Source organism: Typopeltis vanoorti, chromosome 24 (genome assembly GCF_054136105.1).
Source record: "Typopeltis vanoorti isolate ZY-2024b chromosome 24, IOZ_Tvanoo_1.0, whole genome shotgun sequence".
NCBI classification, from domain to species: domain Eukaryota; kingdom Metazoa; phylum Arthropoda; class Arachnida; order Uropygi; family Thelyphonidae; genus Typopeltis; species Typopeltis vanoorti.
In genome coordinates, this window is record NC_143572.1 from 25178463 (window position 1) to 25206342 (window position 27880).

The 27880-nt window shown below is 36.1% G+C and overlaps 1 protein-coding gene across 13 annotated transcripts in view; it reads left to right on the forward strand.

Annotated features, from left to right (window-relative positions):
* Positions 1-27880, forward strand: part of LOC150093031 (terminal uridylyltransferase 4-like) — a 621373-nt gene that overhangs the window by 258697 nt on the left and 334796 nt on the right. For all 13 annotated transcript variants that reach the window (XM_090413455.1, XM_090413456.1, XM_090413454.1 and 10 more), the window contains 2 exons: positions 3897-3935; positions 26720-26885. In XM_090413455.1, coding sequence (XP_090269581.1) covers positions 3897-3935; positions 26720-26885 — 205 coding nt within the window. The remainder of the gene's footprint in view (positions 1-3896; positions 3936-26719; positions 26886-27880) is intronic.

Here is a 27880-nt window from a genome sequence, read left to right on the forward strand (position 1 = left end):
CTTCTATAACCTCTTTTTCACCTCAGTTCCTGTTTGATATTGTTTGTCATCCACTTTACACCAAATTTTTTTCTCTTCTTCGCTCGTGGAATACAGCTTACTACTGCTACTAACAAATATTCCTTCACAATTTCCCAAACACTAATGATATTGTGGCCTTCCAATTCCTCCTTCCATGGAACTGCCCCAAGTTGATATCTAAGACTATTATAATATACCTGCATGTCTATTCATCTTCCAAGTTAAAACCACATGGTCACTCTCTCTCCAACTGGGGAAAGAGATGTCTCTCAGTTATAATCAGCTCTTCTGATGCTATAACCAAATCCAAAACTCTTGAACCTCGTGTTCCTTCTATTACATGTTGCCTAAGATATTTGTCCCACAAGAATTCTAAAAATTCCATTCCCTTATTTCTGCATGCATTTTCCTCTTCCAAATTTATATTGCTGTAGTTAAACTCTCCTATAACAATCATTCTTCTTGCACTTGCCAAGCTCAACTGCCCAAACATCTCCTGCTCCTCACTCTCTGTGCTTCTTGGCTTGTAGCAACACTTCACTTAATATCCTGTCTTTCCCACCTCTATCTCACACTTTCAAAACCATTAGTGTCAGTGCCCTCCAAAGCCTCCACTCCAAGAGGACACAGGTCATCACGTATCATAAGCAGTACTCCACCACTACATTTTCCGTTCCTATCCTGTTGAAAAATTCTGTACCCTGCTACTCCTATTCCTGTTATTATATCATCCTATGTCAACCATGTCTCAAAGACCCCGCTAATCTTCAGACAGGCTGATGCTATCAGCACCATCAATTCATCTCCTTTATTTCGGATACGCCTGGCATTAGTCTAAAGCATAAAAATGTCACTGTAACTATACCGGTCATTATCCCTTACAGACTCCACTGGACTCAGTGTTACCTGATGTATTCCTCCCCCCCCCCCCCCCCCCCCCCGATTGGCACCTGATTTACACTGTCTCTCAATTCATTCGTGCAGACCATTACAATTGTCTCATCCACCCTTTCACCTCGCTTAATTGCCATAGCCACACTTTCTATCGTTCCTCCAGGCAAACACTCCTTTGGCATCCTATCTTGCACACTATGGATCATTGAGTCTCCCTACAGCACACCTCTTACCACTCTGTTCCTTGATTGCTCTCCTGCATCCCTCACTCTCTCTCTCTCTCTTCTCTAACACTTTCTGTCTGTGTTCCCCTACTTGCCTGGCATCTCTCTATCCCAGGTTCCAACACTCCCTCGTATTCTTCTCATTCCCTCTCTCCTACTGTTTCTATTCTCTCTTCTTCTATCATTTCCATAACTCTCTCTCTCTCTCACTCCTACTCTGATTCACCTTGCATTTAACTCTTCCATTTGCTTAATTTCATCTTTCAGACTTCTCAACTCATTCCAGACATTTCACCTCCTCTTTCAGCTCATCCCCCACCTCATGCTTGCCATTCATCCTCCCAGTTGAGACCATCTCCAAAAACTTCACAATTATTCAAACTTTCCATACTCCTCACTCTTATTTTTTCATTTATATTTTGCTCATTATTCTCACCCTCTTTCATACTACTTGTCTCTCTAGGTCAATATTATACTGCCTCTGATGCGATGCTGCTGAGGTCAGTTATGGTAATCTCTAACTCACAAAGTTCTTCCCATTTCCTTCATTTTCCACATATATATATCATCTTCACCTGCCACATATCCAACTGCCGGGATGCATGTGAAAATCCTTAATGTTGATGTTTGGTTATGTTGAATTCCCAACCACATTGGTATTAAAGGAAATGAGACTGCAGCTGCTAAGTAAGCTCATACTTATTCCACATATTTTTTTTTTGTCAATCCCATATACAGACAACAGACAGGTTTTAAGATTAAAACTAATTAATCAGTAACATTCATTATGGCAGGAAGCACTGATGAATGAATTGCATGAGAGTAAGCCTGAAATTAAGCATTGGTAGTCTAGTCTGTAGAAACAGAAAAGAGGAGGTTGGTCTTGCTATGTTCTGTATATGTCACAGTCATCTTACAAATTCTTATCTACTTTATTTATTTATTCGTATGATGATATAATGGCTGTGAGGCCCCTTTTACGGGGAAGTACGGCACCATCTGAATCCCCCAATATTTTATCCGGGCTCGGGACTGGCATAGCTGATGAATCAGGCATATGGCTGGGTCTTAAGTATTCCTGACTCTAATCCATGTGTTCATGGGGCTGGCTTTGCCTGCTTGCGGGAGGAACAACCCCAGATAAACTGGGGAGAAAAACCCTGCTGTCCACGTCCAAGACCGGCTAACTTGGCTATGTCTGAGAAAGATCCTTAAGCTCCTCACGTCGGCGACGAGAATCAAACCTAGGACACTCCTTTCCCAGGCATATGGTTGCGAAGCACATAACCACTAGGCTAACTGTGCAGACACTACTGATGACTGCTGACCTACTTTTGTATGAACACTATGACATCTGTCTTATCATTTGCCATATTCTGTTGGCGCACTAGCATTCCCTTAAGAAATAAATAAAAATTTTTACAAATCTGGGCTGAGCCACATACACTCCGGAAGATCTTGTCACAGTTGAACATATTGCATATTTTTAACTTTTTACAGATTTAATTTATACAAATAAACTCATTTGATCATAAATACTATTTAGGTATAGAAAAATTAAGAACAATGCTTAATTTTTTAAAAAAAATCTGTTTTGTGTATATAATATATAATTTACTAATATTATCTATATATAATTATTTATTATATATATTATCATTACCTTGTGTACTGCAGTAACTTTTGGAATGGCATAATATGACCTTTGCAGTCCTTGTACCAATAAATAACCAAACCAGCCAACCAAATGATATTCAAAAAAGATTAATTTTTGCAACATAGTATATCTTACTTTCCCCAATGCTTAATTCTTCAATATGCATTCTTTGCAAAATTATGATGCAAGATTACTATTGACTGAATTTAAGTTAAATTGATTTAGTCAGTTCAGATGTGTTTTTAGTCCCTTTTTAACTTTAGAAAAATTAAAAAAAAATAAAAATAAAAATCAGCTAACACCTTTTTATTCCCATATATATATCGGGAGCAGGCGAGGTGTTTTTAGCCCTGTCTAACTTTTGGAGACTGAGTGGGCAGTTCAATCTCCACTAGTACCCAATCAGAGATAGCTGTCCCAAGGCTATTACTGATTAAGCAGCACACAGTGAAGAGTGACGCTCAATAAGTGCCACCATCTCGTGGTCCCTAACACTCGTATTTAATGTCGGAAATAATGTGGGTTCTACGGTCGATTTTCTTGAGTTTACGGGACAAAAAATCTGAGTTTCCAGGAGAAAAATCCCACTTACCCGTGCCAGAGATCAACTAACTCGGGAACCGGTCAAAAAAAGGTTTAGAAAAATTTCCTCTAGTCGCCGACTACACTCAAAATCAAGTCTTCCTTCGTGCGGCCAAGCGCCATGGTGTGCAAACACCACATCCACCGAGCTACAAAATGCTGGCATTAAAAAGTTGGCAACTTTTAGCCTTTGATTTATATATATGCTGCAAATATTTACACTTGCTCTTTCAAAATAGATTAGAAAAAAAAATTATAATATAAGCACTCTGTGCACTAAAGATTTTTTATTGATGATTCTAAGTGTTGTGTTGTATTTCCTCCCCCCCCCCCCAAGTAGGTTTATAAATGATTCTAAATGCTGGTTAGCCATATTACTGCATACCATTTGCCTAATTTTGTATAAGACTAAATTATGTCCTGGTCAGTAGCTATATAAATCTTTTATTTTAGAAAATAATAAGTAAAATTATGGTTAATACTGTTTCAGGAGCTTAACTCTGAACTCTCATTTTCAGTTGCCATCCTGGAGTGAACAAGGTTTTCATCAGAATATTGTGAGTATGCATACTTTAAATCTCTCTAATAATCCTGATGCATTTGAAAACACAAGTTTCTCTCATATTTATAATGACTTCTGTGTACTAGTGTCCCCCTCCCAACTCCCATTTAAATCTTGTGAGCCTTCATGACTCACTGACTAATAATCATGCCTTTTGATTAGAATGACCTGTCAAATCTTGTCTAGGATATAAAGAATGTATAAATATTATAAAGATTATATAAATTCCTTTTAACTGCAGATGAGCTAGTCTGCTTTATACAAAGATATTATGGCTTTTTCCCTTCCATATACTTGGTTTTTTTAATCTTTCAAAATAGATAGATTGCCCAATCTGTTCTTCGAAATAGATTGGGCAATTTTGAAATAGATTGAGATAGACTGGCCTTTAATCCTATATGCAGAATATGCTAATAGAGTTAGCTGCCTTATCAGGCATTAATTAGGTTATACAAGCCATAAGTCTTAAATGTGTCAGGCTTAATAAAGTGAAGATAACTGCTTGTGTAAAAAGGTATTCAGAATTGTAGTCTGCCAATTCTGACTTACACTGAAGATAGCAGTAGATGTTAACACTTTTCCTGTTTGCCTATAATTTGCCAAGTTGTAGGCGCAAAATTTCATATGGTCTAGAATGTGCTCAAGGATGGAGCTTGTTCTTCAGAGAAAGATGAAAGTAATTGCTTGTGTAAAAGGGGGGTGTTCATTTTTAATTCTTCCAGTTCTGACTTTCAATAATGATAGTAGCAGATGTTAATAATTTTCCTGTTTGTTCATAATTGGCCAAGTTGCAGGCACATCCTTTATCACATGAAATGTGATCTGGGATGTACTAAAGGATGGAGTTTCTTCTTAAGAGAACAGATAAGGTTTGCTAGGTTATCTGTAATTTGAAAGTGTGGGAACATTATATTTATGTAGCACTTTGGCTGTTCTCTGTTTTTAATTATCAGCCCCACACATGAGCAGTTAAAAAAACCGATATCAGTGCCAGATGTGTGTGCAAATGGTTAATGAGTAAGACAGTTTCTTTAACAGTTGGTGTCATAATTCTTTTGGGAAGCATTGTGATGAAAGCTATTTCAAAGAACAGATAGATGGAATGAAATAGGGGGATGAGAACTTGATTTGATAAGTTTAAGGTTGAGCTGTGTATGGATGCTGACAAGGAGAACTGCTTGTTTTTTTACAAAATTAGTTTACGTAGTTTAGTCGGTTGAGCAGAACAGCAACGTGAAAATGCCTATTAAGAAGGCATAAAGCAAGAATGCTTTATATGCATTTATCTCAGAATGCTTTTGAGAAAGTAAATGAAATGAGTGTTGAAGGAGGGGGGAATGAGAGAGAGAGAGAGAGAGAGAGAGAGAGAGATTATTTATTATCCATGTGATAGGGCTTAAGTGCTGGGAAAACATCATGATATAAGTTTAATGGAGTGAAACAGCACTAGGAAACAATTAAAAGTAGTATATGATGCTTCCAATATTTCTCAGATGCAGGAATATAATCAAGGAGTACAAAATGAGAATTGTAACACACACACACAACGGCTGCACAAAATTAAAACACATGGATGAGAGACTCAAGTCCTAACTAGGTGAGGTGCCCTCTATGGACCCCTGTCGGCAGCATAGGATGTCAACTGGGATCTCGAGGTATTAGTGTTTCAGACATAACCATTAGATTTAAGTGTATTGCTATTGTTTATTTATTTTCCATAATTTTGGAAGTTTTATTCAACTATATTTATTTAAATCAGACTGATTTTTAAGCGCAGCAGCAGATTGTAAAAATAGTGTTTCTATTCTAAATTTACTGTGATGGAGCATAATGGTCTTTTTCCAATTGATTTTGTGAGCTGTATCCAAAGCATGGTCTGCAAGACCAGATTGACCATAGTCATGACTGTAGATGTATTTTTTATGTTCTTACATTCGAGTGGTAGCTGATCTTCCTATCTGTTCATAGTTGGCTAACTTGCAGGAACAAGGAACTCTATATATATATACCTGGAGTTGAGAGGGAAGGGAATTTGTCTTTAGTAGAGCAGATAAGGGTAGGTAGCTTTAAGTAGAGTTTGAAAGTGGTGTGCAAAGATTGTATTTCTTTAAGATTCTGGATATTTTTTCTGAAGTGCCTCAGATATAACCATTAGATAGAAAAGTGTTGGGTATATGATTGAGTTCTGTTGCAAGAGAGGCCTCAATGGAACAAAGATTATAAGCTCTATGGGGTCACCATATTGTAGAGAGGAAGTGGTATGATGGTAAAGTATGTGAACGTATCTGCCTATGTGAATGGGCTTCCTATATACTGAAAAGGACAGGTTACCATTAGGTAGGTGGCCGACTAATGTGTCTTTAGTTTCCTTTTCTATAGTAAATTGGATTCTAGGGTGAAGGCTATTGAGGTGACAGAAAAGTATCTAATACCATAGTACAGGGGTGTTCAACCCATCGATCGCGGAGCGATTTTTGGCCGCTTTGCGATCCTTCCTTACTTACAAATTTAATTAAAACTGAAAACATAATATTTTATTTATCATTATTTTGTATTATTTTTAATTCGCTTTAAGTGTATTGCTATTGTTTATTTATTTTTCGTTAAAATTGTCAAATCAGTAATTTTTTTATAAGTTCGGGTAAATGAATTAATTTGGATCGGTGGAAGTCAAACAGCGAGCTGAGTGAATACGATTATAAGCAAAGTGTAAAAACTCGATTGTAGCTTAAATATTAAATATTCCAAATCACATTACAGCGATTTTTTACTTAGGTTAAGTCCCATGTAAATATTGTAAAAAAATAAACTTTGTTTGTCTCGATATAGTTTGTATTAGATGTTTTTGTAAATAACTCTTTTGAAGCTAACTGTATATACTGCTTTAATAAGAATATGTTAGAGTGTTAAAAACAAAGGCAATGTTTTTGTCGCTGAAGCTGTACATGGCAGCATTAGAAAGATTGTTATTGAAACTTTTATGTATGAGAAAGGCTTTCAGGCTCTAAGTGTAAACACATCTGAAGTCAGTCAGAAAGAGTTCAAACAACTTTCCGATTGCCGACAACTTACAATCAAAAGAAAGCGGAGGAGAACAAAAGGTGTGCCGAACTTGAAACTTAAGATGAAACACTCTTCTTAAGTTGAGGGTTCTTTGAGGGTTGCCAAACTTCATGCGAGGTCTCAGAGGAGGCCTAATAAAAAGGGACTGAAGCAAGCAGAAGGGGTCCCAGTTCCAGAATTGCTGTCAGCGAGGAGGCCACCCAGTCCAGAGTCGACATCAGAGAGACTGCCCGGATCCACGTTGCTTGAGAGAGAGGAGTTTCCCCACTTCCGGAAAGGAGCTTCTCGGTTCGAGACATTGCTAAAGAGAGACTACTTCTAGGCCGCAGACAAGGTTTCAAATTGCTCGAAGTTCCAATTGCTTGAGAAAAGTTTCCAGGCCAGGTGAATGACAGACATTCAGCAGTGTGTTGTGTTTTCATTACAATTTGATGAATCAAACGACTTCACTGATATTGCTCAGTTAATGGTATTTCAAGATTATTCAAGTAAAGAAGAACTTTTGAAAATTATACCATTATTGGGAAGGAGTAGGGGAGAAGACATGTTTTCGGCATTTGATGAATTTGTGAAACAACACAAACTTCCACTTTTTAAACTTGTGTCTATTACTACTGATGGTGCTCCTGCAATGATAGGTAATAAATCGGGCTTCATTTCATTATGTAAAACCGATGATAAATATCCAGATTTTTTAACGTACCACTGTATCATTCACCAACAAGTACTGTGTAGTAAAAGATTAAACACAAAAGATGTTTTGGATATTACATTTAAAATTGTAAATTCTGTTCGAGGAAAAGCCCTTCAACGGCAGTTATTTAAATTACAGGCAGATGATAATAGGGAACTTCTGTTGTGTTCAAACAACAGAAGTTCGCTGGATCAGCAGAAGTCAATTTTTAGAAAGATTTCTTGTATTAATTAACGATATAAAAATTTTTCTTGATGAAAAAGGAGATATTTATCTAATTGAGTGATAAAAGATGGTTGTTGCACTTATCATTTTTAGTGGATTTCTGTATGAAATTAAGCAATTTAAATTTAGAGTTACAAGGTAGAGATAAAAATTTAATTGACATGTTAAGTTCAATAAAAACTTTCCAACAATACTTACTTTTATTAAAGAAAATATAAATGACTGCGAATTTAGACATCTCTCATATTTATTAAAATTTTTTGAACAAAATCAAGAAATGCTTCGCTATGATTTAAAAGAATTTATTCGTGAAATAGAATTAGTTGAGAAAGAAATAAATTCAAGATTTAAAGATTTTAACGAAACTGAAATGATTGTATCTTTTATCAATAATCCATTTCAAGAAAACTTGAGCATCACAGAAATTTCAAATAAAATTACTGGGCTGTTTGATATAAACCAAGCTGAAGTAGAACTTGAGATAATAAACATTCAGAATAGTTTACATTTAAAATCAATAAACAATGAAGTCATTTGGAAGTATGCACATAAAAAATTCCCAATGTTAACTGATATTACACGAAAAATTCTGTCGTGTTTCGGATCGACATACTTGTCAGAATCTGCTTTTTCAAATATGACCGTCATAAAAAATCAATTAAGAAACCAAATTACAAATGATCATTTGGATGATTGTCTGCGATTGGCCACTTCTTCATATCAACTTGACTATGAAAATATTGTGAGTTCCAAACAATGCCAAATTTCACATTAACTTTTTTTTTTTTTTTTAATCAACCAGCATTTCATGTAACTTGTGAGTTTGTTATCAATCTGTTGTTTTTTCTAACTTTGGTTTTCCAAAATAGAGAAATAAATATTTTATTCCAATATATTTGTTTTTTTTTTGTTGTATTAAAATAATTAAAAGTGATAAATAAATTTTTAAATACACAAATAAAATTTTTAGTTGTGTATTTTTTTTTAGTTGTTTAGTTGTGTGTAATCAGACATCAGGTTGGGGGAGCGTGATCTATAAGAGAGTAGATCGCCGAATTACTTTTTATAGAAAAGTAGCTCGCGTAGTAAAAAAGGTTGAACACCACTGCCATAGTAGATATCACTGATTCTACCTGCTATAAATTATCGAAATAGTTAGTAAAATCTCTTTCCTCCCATTACTGGTCATACCACATCGTATATAAAACTTTTTTCCATTTTAAAAGCTCCGCTGAAAATATAATTGTTAATAATACTGAAATCCTAGTGAGTTTTGACATTATCTCATTGTTCACTAACATTCCCTTAAATGACACCTTATTGCTTTCAAAAAAAAAAAGTTTTTCCCCCTTGATGATATCGTTGACCTTTTTCCCTTTGCTATCCATTCTGGCTATTTCTCTTGGAAGAATAAAATTTATAAACAGATAGAAGGTATCTCTATGGGGTCTTACCTCTCATCCCCCTGCCAATTTTTTTATAGTAGATTTTGAAAAACAAGCTTTTGACTCAGCCCATCTCAAACCTTCTATCTTGCTGAGATATGTAGATGATGTCTTTTCTGTTTGGTCTCATTAGATACTTTTCTGTCACCTCAGTAGCCTTAACCCTAGAATCCAATTTACTATATAAAAGGAAACTAATAATAATAGTCTGACCTTTCTAGGCACCTTGTTCAGCTGCCTACCTTATGGTAATCTGTTCTTTTCAGTATATAGGAAACCCACTCATATAGGCAAATACATTCACAAACTTTACCATCATTCCTCTCCCTACAATATGGTGTCATAAAAGCAATAACCCATAGAGCTTATAAACTTTGTTCCATTGCGACTTCTCTGGCAACAGAATTCAATCATATACCCAACAGTTTTCTATATAATGGTTACAGTTTCCCACATTATCAAAAAAAAAAAAAAATAATAATAATTATTGATGACTCCCCCAATCCACGACCTTCTCTTCAGAAAGATTTTAGTATTGTTGTCACCATCTCTTATGTCTGAAACACATCAGAAAAAAAATCCAGAATCTTAAAGAAATACAATCTTTGCACCACTTTCAAACTCCACTTAAAATTAGCTACCCTTATCTGCTCCACTGAAGACAAATTCCCTTTCCTTTCAGTTCCAGGTGTATGTAGAATTCCTTGTTCCTGCAAGTTGGCCTACTATGGACAGACAGGAAGATCAGCTACCATCTGAATGGAAGAACATAAAAAATACATCTGCAGTCATGACTATGGTCAATTTGGCCTTGCAGACTATGCTTTAGATACAGCTCACAAAATCATTCAGAAGAAGACCAACCATCCTGCTTCATCATAGTAAATTTAGAAGAGAAAGACTATTTTTAGAATCTGCTACTGCTCTTAAAAATCAACCTAATTTAAATAAATATAGGTGCATAAAACTTCTGAAAATATGGGAAACACTAATACTTTGAAATCCCAGTTTATATCCTAGGGTGCCAACAGGTGTCCATAGAGGGCACCTCACCTAGTTAGCACTCTAGTCTTTTGTCCATGTGTTTAATTAGTTTTGGGTTGCCTTTGTGTGTGTGTGTGTGTGTGTGTGTGTGTGTGTGTGTTTTACGTCTCATTTTGTATTCCCAGACTGTGTGTCTGTAACTGAGATGAAATATTGGAAGTATTAAATACTTATATGCTTGGATAGGCTTATGTGTTCGTCAGACATGTTGTAATAGATTTCACGGTATGATATGAACACAGATGGATAAGAAAATAACTATTTATTAACTTAGAAGCTAATATTTCGCTGGTATTATATGCACTCCTTTATCACATCCAGGAGTCTATGAAGTGCCCTGTTCTTGCCATCAAGCCTACTACGGACAGACAAGAAGAGCTGTGGACATCCGCCTCAGTGAACACAAAAAATATATCTGACACTTTCACTATGGCAAGTCGGACCTGGCAGACCATGCTTTGGATACCCCTGCACACAGGATCAATTGGATAGAAACAAAAGTAATGCACAGAAGCTTCTACAAGTCAGAGAGGTTGTTCCTGGAATCAACAGAAGCCTTAAAACATACTAAAAACCTTAACAAGTATGGCTGTATAAATCTACCAAAGATTTGGGAGACAGTCATCCTAAGACCAAATTAATATTTATTACTTTTATATTATTTTATTTATTTTTTTATTTTATTTTATTTTATTTTTCAAACTTTCTAAGACTATCATTTGGACTACTATTTCAAGACTTCGAACTTTTTTTTTTAACCTAGATGGTGCCATATTAGGACTTTAGTCTTGTGTTGCACGCTGCAATTACTTATACTAGCCCCGCTGTTACACCGGATTGTGGTTGTCTTGCTTTTGTAACAAACTTTGTGTTGTGTGCTCTGAAATATTAGCTTCTAAGTTAATAAATAGTTATTTTCTTATCCATCTGTGTTCATATCATACCGTGAAATCTATTACAACATATTAAATACTTTTAATCATTTCCTAGTGCTATTTCACTCCATTAAACTTTTATCATGAGTTATTTATTAAGTGGATTTCCTTCTCTTAGATAGTAAGAAGCATTTTTTTACAATAGTTTTTGATACACTATCCCAAATGCGAGAAATGTTATTCTAGAGTTTTTTACTTTGGGTTTATTATTACTATTACTATTATTACGGGCAACTCCAGGGAGTCATTAGACTCATCGATGGAGGCCCCAAATCATATTCATCACAACTATTTGACATTCATACGGTATCTATCATACCTCGCCTTAAACTCATTCACTGTCACAGCATCCACCACAGACTCAGGGAGCGCATTCCACTCATTCACTACTCTAAAAGTAAAGAACCCAGCTCTAACACCTTTACTAACCACACTTTTGCCCAATGTCCCCTAGTCCTCCCACAACCAGCCCTGTTCTCAAAAATGTCTTCTGAATTAATTTTATAGAAACCCTTCAGTAATTTGAATGTCTCAATCATATCTCCCCTCCTCCGCCTATCAACCAATTTTTGCAACCCACAAATCCTCAACCTGTTCTCATACGGTTCATTCCACAGACCTGCTATCATCTTGGTCACTCGCCTCTGGATCCTCTCCACCTCCTCCCATCAAGAAGAAACCTAGGTGACCAAATCTGAGCACAGTAGTCTAGATGGGGTCTTATCAAGGCTCGATACAGCGGAACAATAACCTGCTTGTCTCTGCTTGTCAACGTATTCTTCAGCAACCAAGTGATTTGATGAGCTCATTTGGCCACTTTTGCAATGTGTCCCCTAAATTTCAATTCCTTATCTACCAACACTCCTAAATCTCGTGCCTCATCAATTTCCTGGAGCACGGTTCCAACAATGCAGTAAACTGCCGCCAATCTTTTCACCCCAAAATGCATAACCTTACATTTTGCCACATTAATCTGACATCCATTCTCCTTAGCCCAGACCTCCAATCTATCCAAATCATCCTGCAAAATTTTGACGTCATCTGCATTCACTATTGCCCTACCCAACTTCGCATCATCTGCAAACAAATGAACTGTTCCTCTCAGATACTTTCCTATATCATTTATGAACAAATTAAACAGCAGTGGTCCAAGAACAGATCCTTGTGGCACACCACTAGTCACAGGCCGTCTTGTGGACTCTACTCCTGAGTAAACCACTCTCTGATATCTCTCCATCAACCACCCTCCTATCCATCTCACCAACCCTATGATCATTCCCATATGCTGCAATTTACTGATTAGAATTCCATGTGGTATCCTGTCAAAGGCCTTGGCAAGGTCCAGTAGAATCACCGTAAACCCATTACCCTTATCCAGTTCAGCCGTCACTGTGTTATAATACGTGAGCAAGTTACTGAGGCATGACCTACCCTTCACAAAACCATGCTGTCCCCGATACAGTATCCCATTTTCTTCTATCCAATCTTGTATTTTCCTCTTGACTATTTTCTCTAAGACATTGATAATGATTCCTGTTATGCTGATTGGCCGGTAATTTTCAACAGCAGCCTTGGAACCACCTTTGTGCAGTGGAACTATTTTCCCCTCTTTCCACCCCCTTGGGACTGACCCAGTCCTGAGGCTCAAATTAAACAAAATAGTCAAGGGCACTGACAATTCTTTGGCCGCTTCACTTACGACACGAGCTGGTATACCATCCAATCCCACAGATGTATCGACATTGAGGTTCTGTAATAGACTAGTTACCTCTACTTCATTCATCACAATTCCAGTATAAGCTGTTGGTTCTTCCATTCCTGCAAAGTCACCACCTGGATGATATACTCTTGCAAAGTGCTCGCTCAGTAATTCCACAATATCGACTGATTCGGTTACCTCCCTACCCTCAGCAGTTTTTAAGATCATTCTACCATGAGCATTTTTCCTTTTACTTGCAACATATTGAAAAAACTGTTTGGGATTCTCTTTAGCCTGCGTGGCCAATTTCCTTTCGTAATCTGCTTTTGCTTTTCTTACCACCCTTGTTACCATCCTGGCCTGAGCTTTATACTGTTCCTGCGCCTGATGGTCACCCTTCTCCTTAAATTCCCTCCACAATTGTTTCTTTTTTTGCAGCTCAAGCTTAATAGTGTTATTCATCCATTTAACCCCTACTTGATTTATTATTCGGACTCTTGGTATACAGTCAACCATTGCCTCCTGCAAACAGTTCTTAACCACCTCACATGCACTATGAACATCCAGCCCTTGCAGTTTTACATGCCATGGCATTGAGCCAAGCACACACCTAAGCTTGTCATACTTATCAGCCCGGTAATTCCACATGAACCTTGTTTTAATTGTAAATTCGACTCCTTTAGCCACCTCCCAAGTCATGAGCTTATGGTCACTCTCACCAATTGGTGGCAACATGGTCATGTTCGTTACAGCCACATTCTCGGTTGCAATTACTAGGTCCAGCACTCTCTGCCCCCTGGTATTTTCCAATACATGTTGCCGTAGATAGTTGTCCCTTAATAACCGCATAAAATCCAATTCCTTCCTCCCATGTGCCCTCTCCTCTTTCCAGTCAATGTTACCATAATTGAAATCACCCATAATAATTACCCTCCTTCCACTCATTTCTTCTATTTGCTTATGCATACTATCCCCACCATCCACTCCATCACCCGGTCTATAGCAGCACCCAATTGTATATTTTGTTCTGCTGGATTCTATCTCACACCAAACAGCCTCAAATGTGCTTTTTTCCCCATCATGCAGTTCAACTTCTATACTCCTTGGCTGAAGATCATCAGCTATCATCAATAACACTCCTCCCCCCTTTTTATTCACCCTGTCACTCCTGAACACGCTATACCCGTCGCATTCAATCCCACTAGCTTTATCATCTTCTGTCAGCCATGTTTCACTAATACCGACAACCTGTGGCCTGGAAGTGCCAACCATGGCCAAAAACTCTTCCTTCTTGTTCCTAATACTCCTGGCATTAGTGTACATGAATCGCAGAAGCCCATTTGTCCCATCCTTACTTTGATGGCTTATACTAACTATCCCATTCTGATTTGTTGTCCGTCGTACTCGCTCGGGCATAATATACTCATTCATACACTTAACTGCTCCCCTAAAGTCTGCATATCTACTCCCCCCCCCCTTAATAAATCTAGTTTCCCTGAGTCTGTACATCCACATCATTCATCAACACTCTTTCAAGTCTCCGTACCCCAACTCCATTCAAATGCAATCCATCCATCTTATATAAGTCCTTTCGCCCATCGAACTCATTCCACACATCCACAAATTCCACACCACTCTCCATGCATAACCCACACATAAAGTCATTGGCAATTATGGCCCTCCTTCTAAACACTTCACTGTCATACCGCGGTAAGATACTCACCATCCTAACTCTCTCACTCTTCTCTTTTGCTACCTCAAACAACTTCCTCACATCCTCTATCATTTCCATTTTGTCCTCTTTCAAATCATTCGTTCCTGCCACGATTATCATCTCTTTCACCCTCTGTTTTTGCAGTCGAATAGATTCGCTGACGTCCTTTATGTTCGCACCCGGCTGGTACGACTTCGTTAAACTCTCAATTATTACGCCTCTTAATAGCGAATCCCCATACAACACTCGCTCCTTCATTTTATTGACGTTTGCAAACATTCTATTATTTGCCGTCACAGACTTCCGCCGGTTATTTGTCGGTATGTTCAACACACATTTTTCCATACGCTCCAGTTGTCTTTTAGCTCTGTGTATGGCACCATTCAAACGGGCAATTTCGCTACTCGCATTTATCTCACCATTTTCATTATCGATCAAATCATCCGTTCTTTCTGTGTTTCTACCTTCATTTACATTTTCGGCGACGCTCTCACACCTATCTGGCACTACCACGCAATTCTCTAGCACACCGCCATTTTCTACATTCTGACTATCGTTCACGATATCGCTCTCGACACACGAAACACGCTTGAAGTCCTCATTCTCTTTACACTTTTTACACATATTAACTTCACTATCACTTTCTAACCAGACTCCCACCGCTCTTCGCAAGGCATACATCTCACAGATAGTACATTGCATAAATTCGTTTACATCAAAACTCTTAAACAAACATGGCGATCTGGCTGCCATTTTTTTCTTTATCGGTGCCATGTGTACGCTATCTTTTCTTAAAAATAATAATTAAAATAACAGAAAACACGCAAAAATTGCACAGACACACCAAGAAACAAAAAGCCAACAATACTACTTAAAATTCTAGTAGAATATCTAATGTTAACACAAAATAATACTAATCTTTTCAGGAGCTCTCGACAAGCCGACGATCTAATCAGTGCGACACCAAGCAGACGATACCAAGAAATTATATACTTGGTTTTAATCCTTTATCCAGGAAGCAAAACAATGTTTTGCATGTGCATTCCTTGGTTAAAGGATTAAAACCAATTATATAATTCTATATAATTGGTTTTAATTATATGGATAGTAATTATATAGGTATCTTTAATTTATAATAAACCCATGTTATGTCGGATGACATAACATGGGTTTATTATACATTAAAGATACCTATATATATTTATATAGGTATCTTTATTTATTATATACCTATACCTATATATTATTATACATTTAAAATAAGAAATTAATAATATACCAGAAGTGAACGTTTGTGTATAATTTTGTAACATAGTATTGTATAATCTTAAATTAGTATTGTGAAATTTCAGTGTACAAAGTATATAATAGTTACTTAGTTGGAAATTTTGTATGAACAACCAATCATTTTGTTAGAAAAGAGAAATCAAATACTATACCAAATGTGTGCGGCCAACTTCAGTAAATCTGTTGTGAAGAACTGTGCTTTCCCCCCCCCCCCCCCCATGTTAATGGAAAGTTATGAGAGTTTAGTTAGGTTGCCATGAGTGGCGCTATGTGCTGGGAGAGATGCAAGGAGAGTAGGACGCATACGTGTTCGACGACAGTGGGAAAGAGAGGTTGTTTAAAAGCGAATGCATTGGGATGTTCACGGCTTTTTTCTCGGAGACGTTTTTCCTGCTGCTGTTCACCTGTGAGATGGATTGTCCGACTGGTAGGAGGGAAGTTTCCACGTGGTTCCCCTAGTTAGTGGAAAGTATAATCATAAGACAAAGGAAACTACCAGTCGGAGATAAAGAAAGCCCAGCAGACTTAATCGTAGAAAACAAGAATGCGCATGTCCATTCGAAATTACAGAAGGAAAGCCTAGGTATTATTGTGATGAAATAAATCTGAAGTAGCCTAGAGATTTAGTGCAGCGAATCGGTAAGACGAACTTTATATTTTCTAATCTGTGAATTTAATTGTGAGGATCTGAAGTGTGTGGAAAAAGACAATCCTAAAACTGTGACCGAATAAAAATGCAAGAAATGATGTCATTGTTTAGTATTATGTATTTGTAAAGGAACTATTAATGTTACTCAGATCTTGGAAAAGAGAAAGAAATGTTAAATTGGATAGGACAATTAAGGAAAGTTTTGATTGATTTCTAGAGTGTTTAAGAGAGAGAAAGAAAACTAAGTAACTAATCTTTAACTTTGGTATTCTGAGGTATGAGCTTTAAAGTAATGTAATTCTGTGATATATAATTTAGTATTGGTATTCTTAAACATGATTCTTCAAGTGTTTTATTTAAATATGTGTACAAGAATGAGATAATATGTATGTGTATTCAGATTGAAAGACTGACTAAGTTTATATAAATGACTTGTATGTTTTATTTTAGTGAAATTAAATTGCTCTGTTATTACAATGAAGTTAGTTTTCCTTATGTCTAGAGCTACTGCACTTGTTCATAAAAGTTAAACGAACCTCTTAAAGGCGGGAAATAGTTAAGGATCAGGTCACGATTGCAAGTTACTAAAATTTATTGAGAAGAGTGAATGCTGACTGGCTTCTAACTCCCTGGTTTTAATTTCAATATATACTATGACTCAAAGTGGCGCAGCTTAAACAAATTAAATTTCTTTGAGTTTAAATAGGGAGATAGAACCAGAGCTGAGACAAAGAAGTTGGCATCCGCCATTTGCATTTCTTTGTCTCACAAGACCTCAGCTTCATTCTTGTCAGAGGTACGGCCATATTGGGAATTGAGAATTAAGAATAGGAAATTTTAAGAGAAAGTCGACACGACACCCAAGGTAAAAAATTCTAGAATAACACATTTGGGATACTGTATCAAAAACCATTGTAAAAATGCTTGTTACTATCTAAAAGAAGAAAATCCACTTAATAAATAACTCATGATAAAAGTTTAATGGAGTGAAATAGCACTAGGAAATGATTAAAAGTAGTATTTAATACTTCCAATATTTCATCTCGATTACCAACACATCGTCTGAGAATACAAAATGAGCCATAAAACACACACAAAGGCAACCCAAAACTAATTAAACACATGAACAAAAGCCTAGAGTGCTAACTAAGTGAGGTGCCCTCTATGGACACCTGTTGGCACCCTAGGATGTAAACTGGGATTTCAAAGTATTAGTGTTTCCCATATTTCAGAAGTTTTATGCAATTATATTTATTTAAATTAGGCTGATTTTTAAGAGCAGTAGCAGATTCTAAAAATAGTCTTTGGGTAAAAGGTAAAAAGCTTTCAACATCTTTCTCTCATCCAGAGATTTTTATTAATAAGGTTGAGCAACTTTTGGCTACTTGTATATGATATATATATATATATATATATATATATATATATCTCCCAGGTCTGGCTCCCACTGATGAGATCTCAATAGCATCTGAAGTTACCACAGTATAAAGAATGCCAGAGAAGAAAATCCCCAGGACCTGATGGTGTAGGGATAGAACTTCACTGCAAGGCCTGGAATTTTATTCTTCCCATTTTAGTTATACTATTTAATTCTTTTCTCTTGTCAGGACACATATCAGTGAATTTGTAGCAAGCCATTCAATCCTCATTCCAAAACCTAATAGAGATCTAATAATAGAACCTAATACTAGGGCCAAGTCATTATCGTATACAAGAGACATTATAAAAGTGAAGATGGAACAGGCCCTAGTGATGATAGAATGCTCACAAAAAGGAATGGCTTTAGATGGAAATGTCATCAAACAGAAAGCATTACGGTTGTACAAACAGATTCAAGAAAAGGAGCCGACAACATTAAACAACAATTGTGATTTTTCTGCAAGCACAGGTTGGCTTAAAAATTTCTCAAAAGATACATGCTTCATAATGTAAAAATAAAAAAGAGAAGCTGCATCTGCAGATGAGCCAGCAGCTAGGGAATTTCTTTCAAAACTGTCCAAAATTATTAAAAATGGTGGCTACACTCCTGATCAAGGTTGGAATGCGGATGAAACCGGGCTTTTTTTTCGGGAAAAAATGCCAAGTTGAACTTATATAGCAAAATCGCAAAAAAGTGTTGGTGGCTTTAAAGCAGCTAAGGATTCTGTGACTGTATTCTTTTGCAGCAATGCATCAGGATATCATATATTACAACCATTACTCATTAATCGATCCCTAAGACCACGGGCAATGAAAGGTGTGGATTTTAACACCACAAAAGCAAACAAAAGATTGGGTTACAAAAGATGTTTTTAATGAATGGTTCCATCAGTGTTTTGTTCCAGAAGTTAAATGCTATTTGATGGAAAAAATCTACACTTTTAAAGTTTTATTGATTATAGACAATGCACCTGGTCATCCTGTTTTAGAACACCCAAATGTAATTTTGTTTTCTACCATTTAATTCAACATCTTTAATACAACCACTAGATCAGAGCATGATCGCTACCTTCAAAACTTACTACATAAGAAGAACATTCTAATACATTATGGATAAACGAAATAAGGATAATTTACTGACAGTTATTGATGTGTGGAAGAAATTTTCTATTTTGGATTGCATCAAACTTACTAAGTTGGCATTATCAGAATTGAAACCATCAACTTTTAATGCATACAACTCATCATCATCAAATTCCTAACATATACCCTCAAGGGGTGCACAGGATATGATTTTTATTTATTTGTGTGTGGCTTCCCCCCCCCCATTCCTCGACCGCTCCTTAGGACTGGTTGAGCCCGCCTAATGAGGGATAAAATACTGTATCTTTGACTGTAGCCTGTGTTCAATGAAAAACCCCAGATAAACTGGGGGAAAAACCCTGTTGTCCACTCCCAAGACCGGCTAACTTGACTATGGCTGAGAAAGATCATTAAGCTCCTCACGTCATCGATGGAAATCAAACCTAGGACACTCCTTCCCCAGGCACATGTGTGCGAAGCTCATAGCCACTAAGCTAACCACGTGGACATAGAATATTGTTAAATTGTGAATGAAGATATTTGAGAATTATAATACTTCATTCACATTTAACATAAATTGCCATGACTCAAGAAACACTTGTCATGGCAATATATTATAAGTAAATATTAATATTTACAATAAAATTGTAAATATTATTTGATGTTAATCACTTGCTTATAAATTATTATTCATATAGTTACTTTGAGTTTGTTTATTATTGTATAATTATATAATTTTGGGATTTATATTAGTACTGAAAAGACTCAGGATTAAAGTGCCATTCAATTTATTTTATTTGTTCCTGTATAAATATTATAAGAAGCTGTGCATATGTATTATAAGAATTTGTATTTATCATATTATTTTGTTATCTTGCTTACTGATCTAATTATGATGGTTAGTTGAACTTATCCTTACAGCCCAAGACAGGAGGATGTGGAAGAGACTCATCATCAACAGTGACTCTCACTTAAGTGGGAGAAGTTGTAGAAGAAGAAGAAGAAGTTGAACTTATCCTTACTTCTTTAAATTCCGTTTTTTATTTGTCAGATGTTGATTGATACTGATCCGAATATAAAGAAAAAATTTATATTATCCTGCGGCACCTTATATTCAGATTAGTCTATATAATATAGAGGCATCAATCATCAACTAACGTTTGCAATCTCACTTTTCTACAGGCCGAGGTTAATATTATCTTTTAAGGCTTCCGCAAGGTCCGATAAATTTTTTTTTGTGAGTGGTGCAATGAAAGAAAATCAGACAAACTTCAAATTGAATTCAATAAAACAAAACATTTAATGCAGGGTTATATAACATGTACATCTAAGTATAACTTTCTAAACAAGATAATGCAATTGAACAAATCCAAAATATCTCTGAGATACAGGTAGCTATTTAGTTAGGTTTTAAGATTAAAGCCAAAAGTCTTAGATCTTATTATTCAACAGATAAGTATTTCTATCACAACTTATCTCTATTCTATGAGACAATTCATATCATCTACACATCGATTTAGTTCTAGTGCTCAGAATAGATATAATACACTAGGTATCAAACATTCAACTCTCAGTTCTCTATTATATTCTGTCGATTTATAAAAAAATTGATCTCACAGTTCAAAGTTCCAGAATTCGCAATAAATATTCTTATAGTTGGCTTCTCTAATTCACTTCTAGTCTATAAACACTTAATTGAATTACAAGGCTGTTATCTAATTCAAGGGGGGAACACTTTACTGCTTTATTCCTTGACTATTTATAGCCACAGCTAGGGTTAAGATAATTTAGGCGGAACTAACTTTCATTTGCTTCACACTGGATGTAAAAAGGATAAGTCTTACCGGGTTTTAACTTCAGCACATTTTCAAAATTCCTGTTAACTTGGTTATCGTGAGGAAACACAATTCAAAGAAATCTTCACTATGTTAACTGAAATATTAAACACAGAGATACATAAGTCTTGACACATTGGATTTACGTCATGTACTAATTCCTCATTTCCCACTATGTATTGACTTCAGCTCTGCAGTATTCTTCCTCTAATCGTTAGGAATCTATCGTGATATTAGAATTCTATAGAGGTAGTTTTTAATGCCTTTTTATTCCCGGTCCTCTCCTTGTCGACTTTTTTGCATATCTCCTCCCACCTTTTTCCACACAACCAGCCTCTTCGTTGTCCCCCAGTTATTTCCTTGTTTTTTTTCTTTTTTCAATTAACTGCATTTATTTTTCCCGCCAAAATCCGGTTCTAGCCAGTCCAGCTTACATCTACAGGTTTCTCTCCATATCATAGCCGTTCACGTTCTAAGCACGAGCTAACTCAAAACAACTCTGTTTCTCCTTTACTAGTCAATTAAATTTAATCAGAAGAATTACTTAAAATCATATCAGCAGAATTCTACATATATACATTTTCTTTAAGAAATAACAAATAAGGTAATAATCCGTAGTTCACATAAAATACATTTAAATATGATAAATACAAATTCTTATAATACATATGCACAGCTTCTTATAATATTTATACAGGAACGAATAAAATAAATTGAATGACACTTTAATATTGAGTCTTTTCAGTGCTAATAAAGGGTGTCCCAAAATTCACGCAAGATTTAAATTTAGCGCCATTTGTGCGGTAAAGTGTTGCAACGAGAAAAAAAAGACAGCACGACAGCTGACAGTTCAGGGTTATTAAAAATGGAGCGCTACACGAAAGAACAACGCATTTTCATTGTTGAGCAATATTTTAAAAATAATGAAGGTTTGGCAGTTACAGTTCACAATTTTCATACAAAATATGGTCGGAATAGTGATTTAACTTCATCAACTGTGAACAGATTAATTAAAAAATTCAAGGAAACTGGATCAATTAGTGATCTTATACACTCTGGCCGTCCTTCAACAAGTCGTTCAACAGAAAACATCGAAGCAGTTCGTGAGAGTGTTGCCGAGAGTCCAGGAACATCAATTCAGCACTGTGGTCTTGAATTGGGCATTTCGAGAAGCTCTCTACAGCGTATTCTCACGAAAGATTTGCATCTTTATGCTTACAAAGTTCAATTGACTCAAGAACTGAAGCCTACTGACCACACACAGCGAAGAGAGTTTGTTGAATGGATTATGGAACAACAACAAGTGGATGCTTATTTTTCAAACAAAATCATCTTCAGCGCTCAGGCTCATTTTCATCTTGATGGCTTCGTTAATCGACAAAATTTTCGCATTTGGGGTTCAGAAAATCCACGAGTGATTGTTAAGAAACAAATGCATCCACAACGTGTCACTGTTTGGTGCGGATTTTGGGCTGGAAGCATCATCGGTCCATTCTTCTTCGAAAATGCGGCTGGTAAGGCAATAACAGTTAATGGTGCTCACTATCGCGACATTATAATCCAGTTTTTTGTGCCTAAATTGCAAGATATGGATGTGGAAGAATGGTTTCAACAAGATGGTGCCGCATGCCATACAGCCCGAGAAACAATTCAATTACTGCACGAGTCATTTCCTGGTCATGTAATTTCCTGTTTTGGTGATCAGAATTGGCTGCCCAGATCATGTGACTTAACGCCATTGGACTTTTTTCTTTGGGATTTTTTGAAGTCTAAGGTTTATGCCAACAAGTCCACGACCACCCACGCCTTGAAGGAGGAAATTGAGCGCTGTATCAATGAAATGCAGCCACATTTATACAAAACAGTGATGGAAAATTTCGACAAAAGAGTGCGTATGTGCCAGCAAAGCCATGGAGGCCATTTACCTGACATTATGAATTAATTTCTTATTAATTCATAAAGTATACAGTATAGGGAATTACAATTTTTAATTAAAAACCTGTGTTTTCTATCAAAATTACTTCTTGCGTGAATTTTGGGACACCCTGTATAAATCCCAAAATTATATAATTAAACAATAATAAACTCAAAGTAACTATATGAATAATAATTTATAAGCAAGTGATTAACATCAAATAATATTTACAAGTGTTGCTTGAGTCATGGCAATTTATGTTAAATATGAATGAAGTATTATAATTCTCAAATATCTTCATTCACAATTTAACAATATGATAGTACTACATGAAAAATTTACATCATTTCTAACTTCCTATCTACAATTTTCTTCCAAATCAATCTGTTACCTGTCAAGACTACAACTGAATATCCCAATATCATCAGATTAGCACATGAAGTTGGCTGAGAAGGATTTGATGATTTTTTGTCTGCAGATATTGAAGACTTGATGGTTGACAAGACTGTTAGTGATGACAAATTAATAGAAGCATTCCTTGAGAATCTTGATGAAAAAGAAAAAAGTGATGATGATGATGATAATGAAGAGATGCTGCTCACTGCAGGATTAATTAAAGTAGGGCTTCAAATGGCTAGTTGCTATCTTCTAGGTATAGCTCCCAATACATCACTGTGAGCCAGACCCTGGAAGATAGACGTTTCACTCAATTCTGCAGAGAAAGAATGCTCACCTAAATCTTTGTGGATGCTGAAGACATGTCCATCACATGAAATCTTGACTTTTTCCAGGAATGCTGTGAATATCTGTTTGAAGGCAGTAACACTGTGGGGAACTTATGACTCTTGGGATATTAATGTTTTTGTTCACAACCAAGATGGGGTCAGCAAACCCATTAACAGCAGCTGAAGTTACTATAGTCTATCAAGAATGCCAGACAGCGAAATCCCCAAGACCAGATGTCTGGTGATAGAACTTTACTGTGAGGCCTGAGATTTTATTCTTCACAGTCTAGTTATACTCTTTACTTCCTTTCTCTCTACAAGTCATATACCATGTGAATTTGTAGCCAGCCACAACTTTCTCATATTGAAACCTAATGGAGGTCAATAGCTGGGTACCTATTTCTATACGTAATACTGACTACAAGTTTTTTCACATTATCAACAACAGGTTCAAATTAGAAATGGGATACAATACACAACTAAAAGCAGACACATGTATAGAGTTCCAGGCTGAGCAAAGAATTGAATATTTTCCTGCTATATGATCTATTTCACCTAGTTAATATGAAAAAAGAAACTGATGCTGGTATTTTTGTTGGATGTTATTCAAGCATTTGATAATGTCCAGCATTCTTTTCTGTTCTACATTCTTCTGCAAATTTGGATGAACAAAAGGCTGTTATCATTGAAAGCCTAATACCAATACAACTACTGTCTACTCAGTGGGTTCCTATCAGATCTGATCAGAATTTAAAAGGAGGCAACAAGGCTGTCCTCTTAGTCTTTTGTTCTTTGCATTGGTTCCAGAAACTTTTTTGCAGGAAGTTGACAATTCATATGCTATGTAAGGGGATAGCAGATCGTTCAAATATGAAAGAAAATAAAGTATATTATGGATGATGTAGTAGGCACTTTGAGGAATAATGATTCATTATATATCATTTTTTTTTTTTTTGATGTTTTTGAATAATTCAGCAAAGTCAGTGGACTAACTGTTAATGCTGACAAGGTGAAATTAAAAGGTTTTTGAAAAATGGGATCTTGGAGGCATTCTCTTTGAAATTCCCTTCTCCATCTGTCCAGCACTACCATTTCCAGAACTTATGCACAAAAACATTGAAACCTCTGAAGACTGGATAATTGGACCACTTCCCTTTTCTTCTAATGCCATAATACTTAAATCTTCCCTGCTCAGCTATACATAGTTGTATATAGTAAACTTTTTTTTTTGGTCCAGCTGATACCATGAAGTTAAAAAAGAATTTCTTCAAATATTAAGCATGGAGGCTTTGGGCTTCAAGTATTAAAATTCTGATGAAATATTCCAGACCAGTCACACATGTGCAAACCTTCTCCAATACTACCTAGGTTTTCATTTCCCACTATTTGGGAATAAATGATTAAATGGCCCAAGAGCTGAGATTATTCTGAATACTGTAGTTTTCTCTGCTTAATGCTGAGGTTACTGTATATCATTCTCCCACAGACATTCTTTTCATTAATAACAACAGGATCTAGTATAAGGAAATCTCTGATCTCTTCTGTCATGAACTTCCACAGTTTGGTACGAATAATGACACTCTGTTTATTAATTTACTGATGTTCCAAAGGGTATCTCTAACAGGATGAATCTTGCTTGATGAATTGCATAAGATGATCTTCCAGTTAACGCCACCAATTGGAGGTACTTGAACATTAAAGATCTCATCTTTGATATCTGTTACAGATTGGAAACAGTAGAACTTGTTAGCTACATAACATTTCTTTTGGTCTCATCACCTAGCTCCTCATAAATAGCTTTGGCTTTCCTCCCTTTTAAGGCACCCTTCATGTTTGTGTATTGTACTGTTTATGGGCTTGCTGATCACCCTTTTCTTTATATTTTATCCACAATGTTTTCTGCAACTCCTGCTTAATGATGCTTTTGATCCATCCAACTTCTACCTGATTTATCCTCCTGATTCTAGTTATATTATACGGTCTGATACTACTTTTTTCAAATACCCCTTGCCCATCTCCCATGGACTGCTAATATCTCTGCCCCCTCCAAATTCTTATGTTGTGACACTGCTCCAAGCTGACTTCTCAGTTTTGTCATAATCACCTGCTTTGTAATTCCACATATATCCCTTCTTAATAGAAAATTCTGTTTGTCTGGCAATCTCCCATGCCAAGATTCCATAATTACTTTCTCCAAAAAGAGGGAGCATGATTACATTGGTTACTGATAAATTCTCTGATGTTATGACCAAATCCAGCACTCAAACCTCTGGTCTCTGATATTAAATGTTGTCTTAGCACTTGTTTAAGTTCTGTTTCCTTCTCTCCCCGTGACCATTCTTCCTCTCAATATATGTCCGCACAGTTGAAAAACTTTATAATAATTATCTGACCTGCAGTCATCATGTAAATAAATTTGCCAGTGCATGCCATCTACACTCTCTCCCTGCCTTATACCCCCCCCTCCTGTCCAGCCAATAGAATCGACTAATTTACACATTTTATAGGTAGCCTCTCATCTGAGGCTACCTGTTTCAAACCAGGTAGCCTCAGATGAACTGCTCTCTGAACTCCTGTCTTTTCAATGTACTTTTACTCATTTTGGCTTCAGTTCTGTTATCATTAGTAAAACATCTCTCATTCTGTTTCCTCTGCCCTCTCTGGAAATACCATGCCCCTTGCATTTTATCCATATAATTATATTATTCTCCATCAACTAGTCTCACTAATGTCTCTAACTTTTAGCCAAGGAAAGGTTAGCAAAACAAGTGTTTGATCTGAGGATGTTGGGAAGAAGACCCAAAGGAGGACTAAGATCCTGGTGCATTGATGCTGTCAGAAGTGCATTAGATGACTGAAATATAAGCTTTGACAATATTGGAATGTTTGCAGATAACAGACTAATGTTGATGATGAATCAATAATTTTTTAATTATAAAATTAATTATTGTTAGAGAATATTTTTATACACAGAGTGCATCAATTTTTGATATGCATTTTTCATTCTTTCACATTATTTTTTATCTTACTTTCTTTCTTTTCCACAGGAATGGAAAAGTGAAAACGATGAAACATTAGGAGAACTGTGGATTGGTTTTTTCAAATATTATACCTTTAAATTTAACTGGCATGAACATGTGATATCAATCTGTCAGAAAGAACCATTGCACAAAAATGAAAAAAATTGGAGAAATTATCCAGTTGCAATAGAAGGTATGATAAAAATGTTTGTAACATTGCTTTTAAAATCAATTATAAATTATATGGATAATAAGAAGTAGCTTAACAATTGGGGAGGATTTAAATGGATATTGCAAATTTGAGCAGGGCTATAAGGATGAAGCTGGTTCTGCAGAATTCGAATAGACTCTAGGTGAAAAAATATGAATATCAACTAATTCAGTGCTGGAGTTTAGGAAGGTAAGAGTTTGATGCAGTGTATTCAATTAGTGGGAATACATTGAAAGGAGAAGGAAATAAAGACTCTAGAGATATTGGTGAACAGTGCCATGAAATTTAGAATCTGCATTACTAGACTTGCTATGATGACACACGATGGATTATAGCAATGAAAAGGAGGACATTGACATGCGATGAAGCTGCAGTTCCACTGTATAAGACCTTGATTAAGCCATATATATGAAATGTCACTGTACACAAATTTTGCTGCCTCGTTTTTAAATGGACAAAGATATTTTGGAAAGTATATCCAGAGAAGAGTAATTAAAGTGATATCAGCTGTAGAATATTAGATTGAGGGAATACTTTTTTTTGTAGAGCTTGAATAGGAGGAGGAAGGATGATATGATTGAGACATATAAGTTGATGAAGCATTTTTATGAGATTAACACAGAAGAGGTTTTTTTCATGACCTAGAAGAAAATTGAGGTAGAACAGGAGGCTATTTCCAAGTGTTCTGTAAAGATACAGGGGATTGGATTATTTATAAATTACTGAAGCAGCCAAGGCCATTAAGCTAGTGTCTTATGTCAGTTAGTCACAAGTGTTTTATTGACCAGTTTGCCTGTTTTATGGAATGAAAAAACCAAAGTTTTATGGAATGGCAAACCCTACGATCTCTGTATGAGACCAGCTAACTAACTTTCAGTGGCAAAGTCCTTATAGAGATTCTTTGCACCTCAGAAAATTTGGACGTAGATCTTTTCAGCCAAAGGGTATCATCGATGCTGACCAAGCTACAAAGGCTC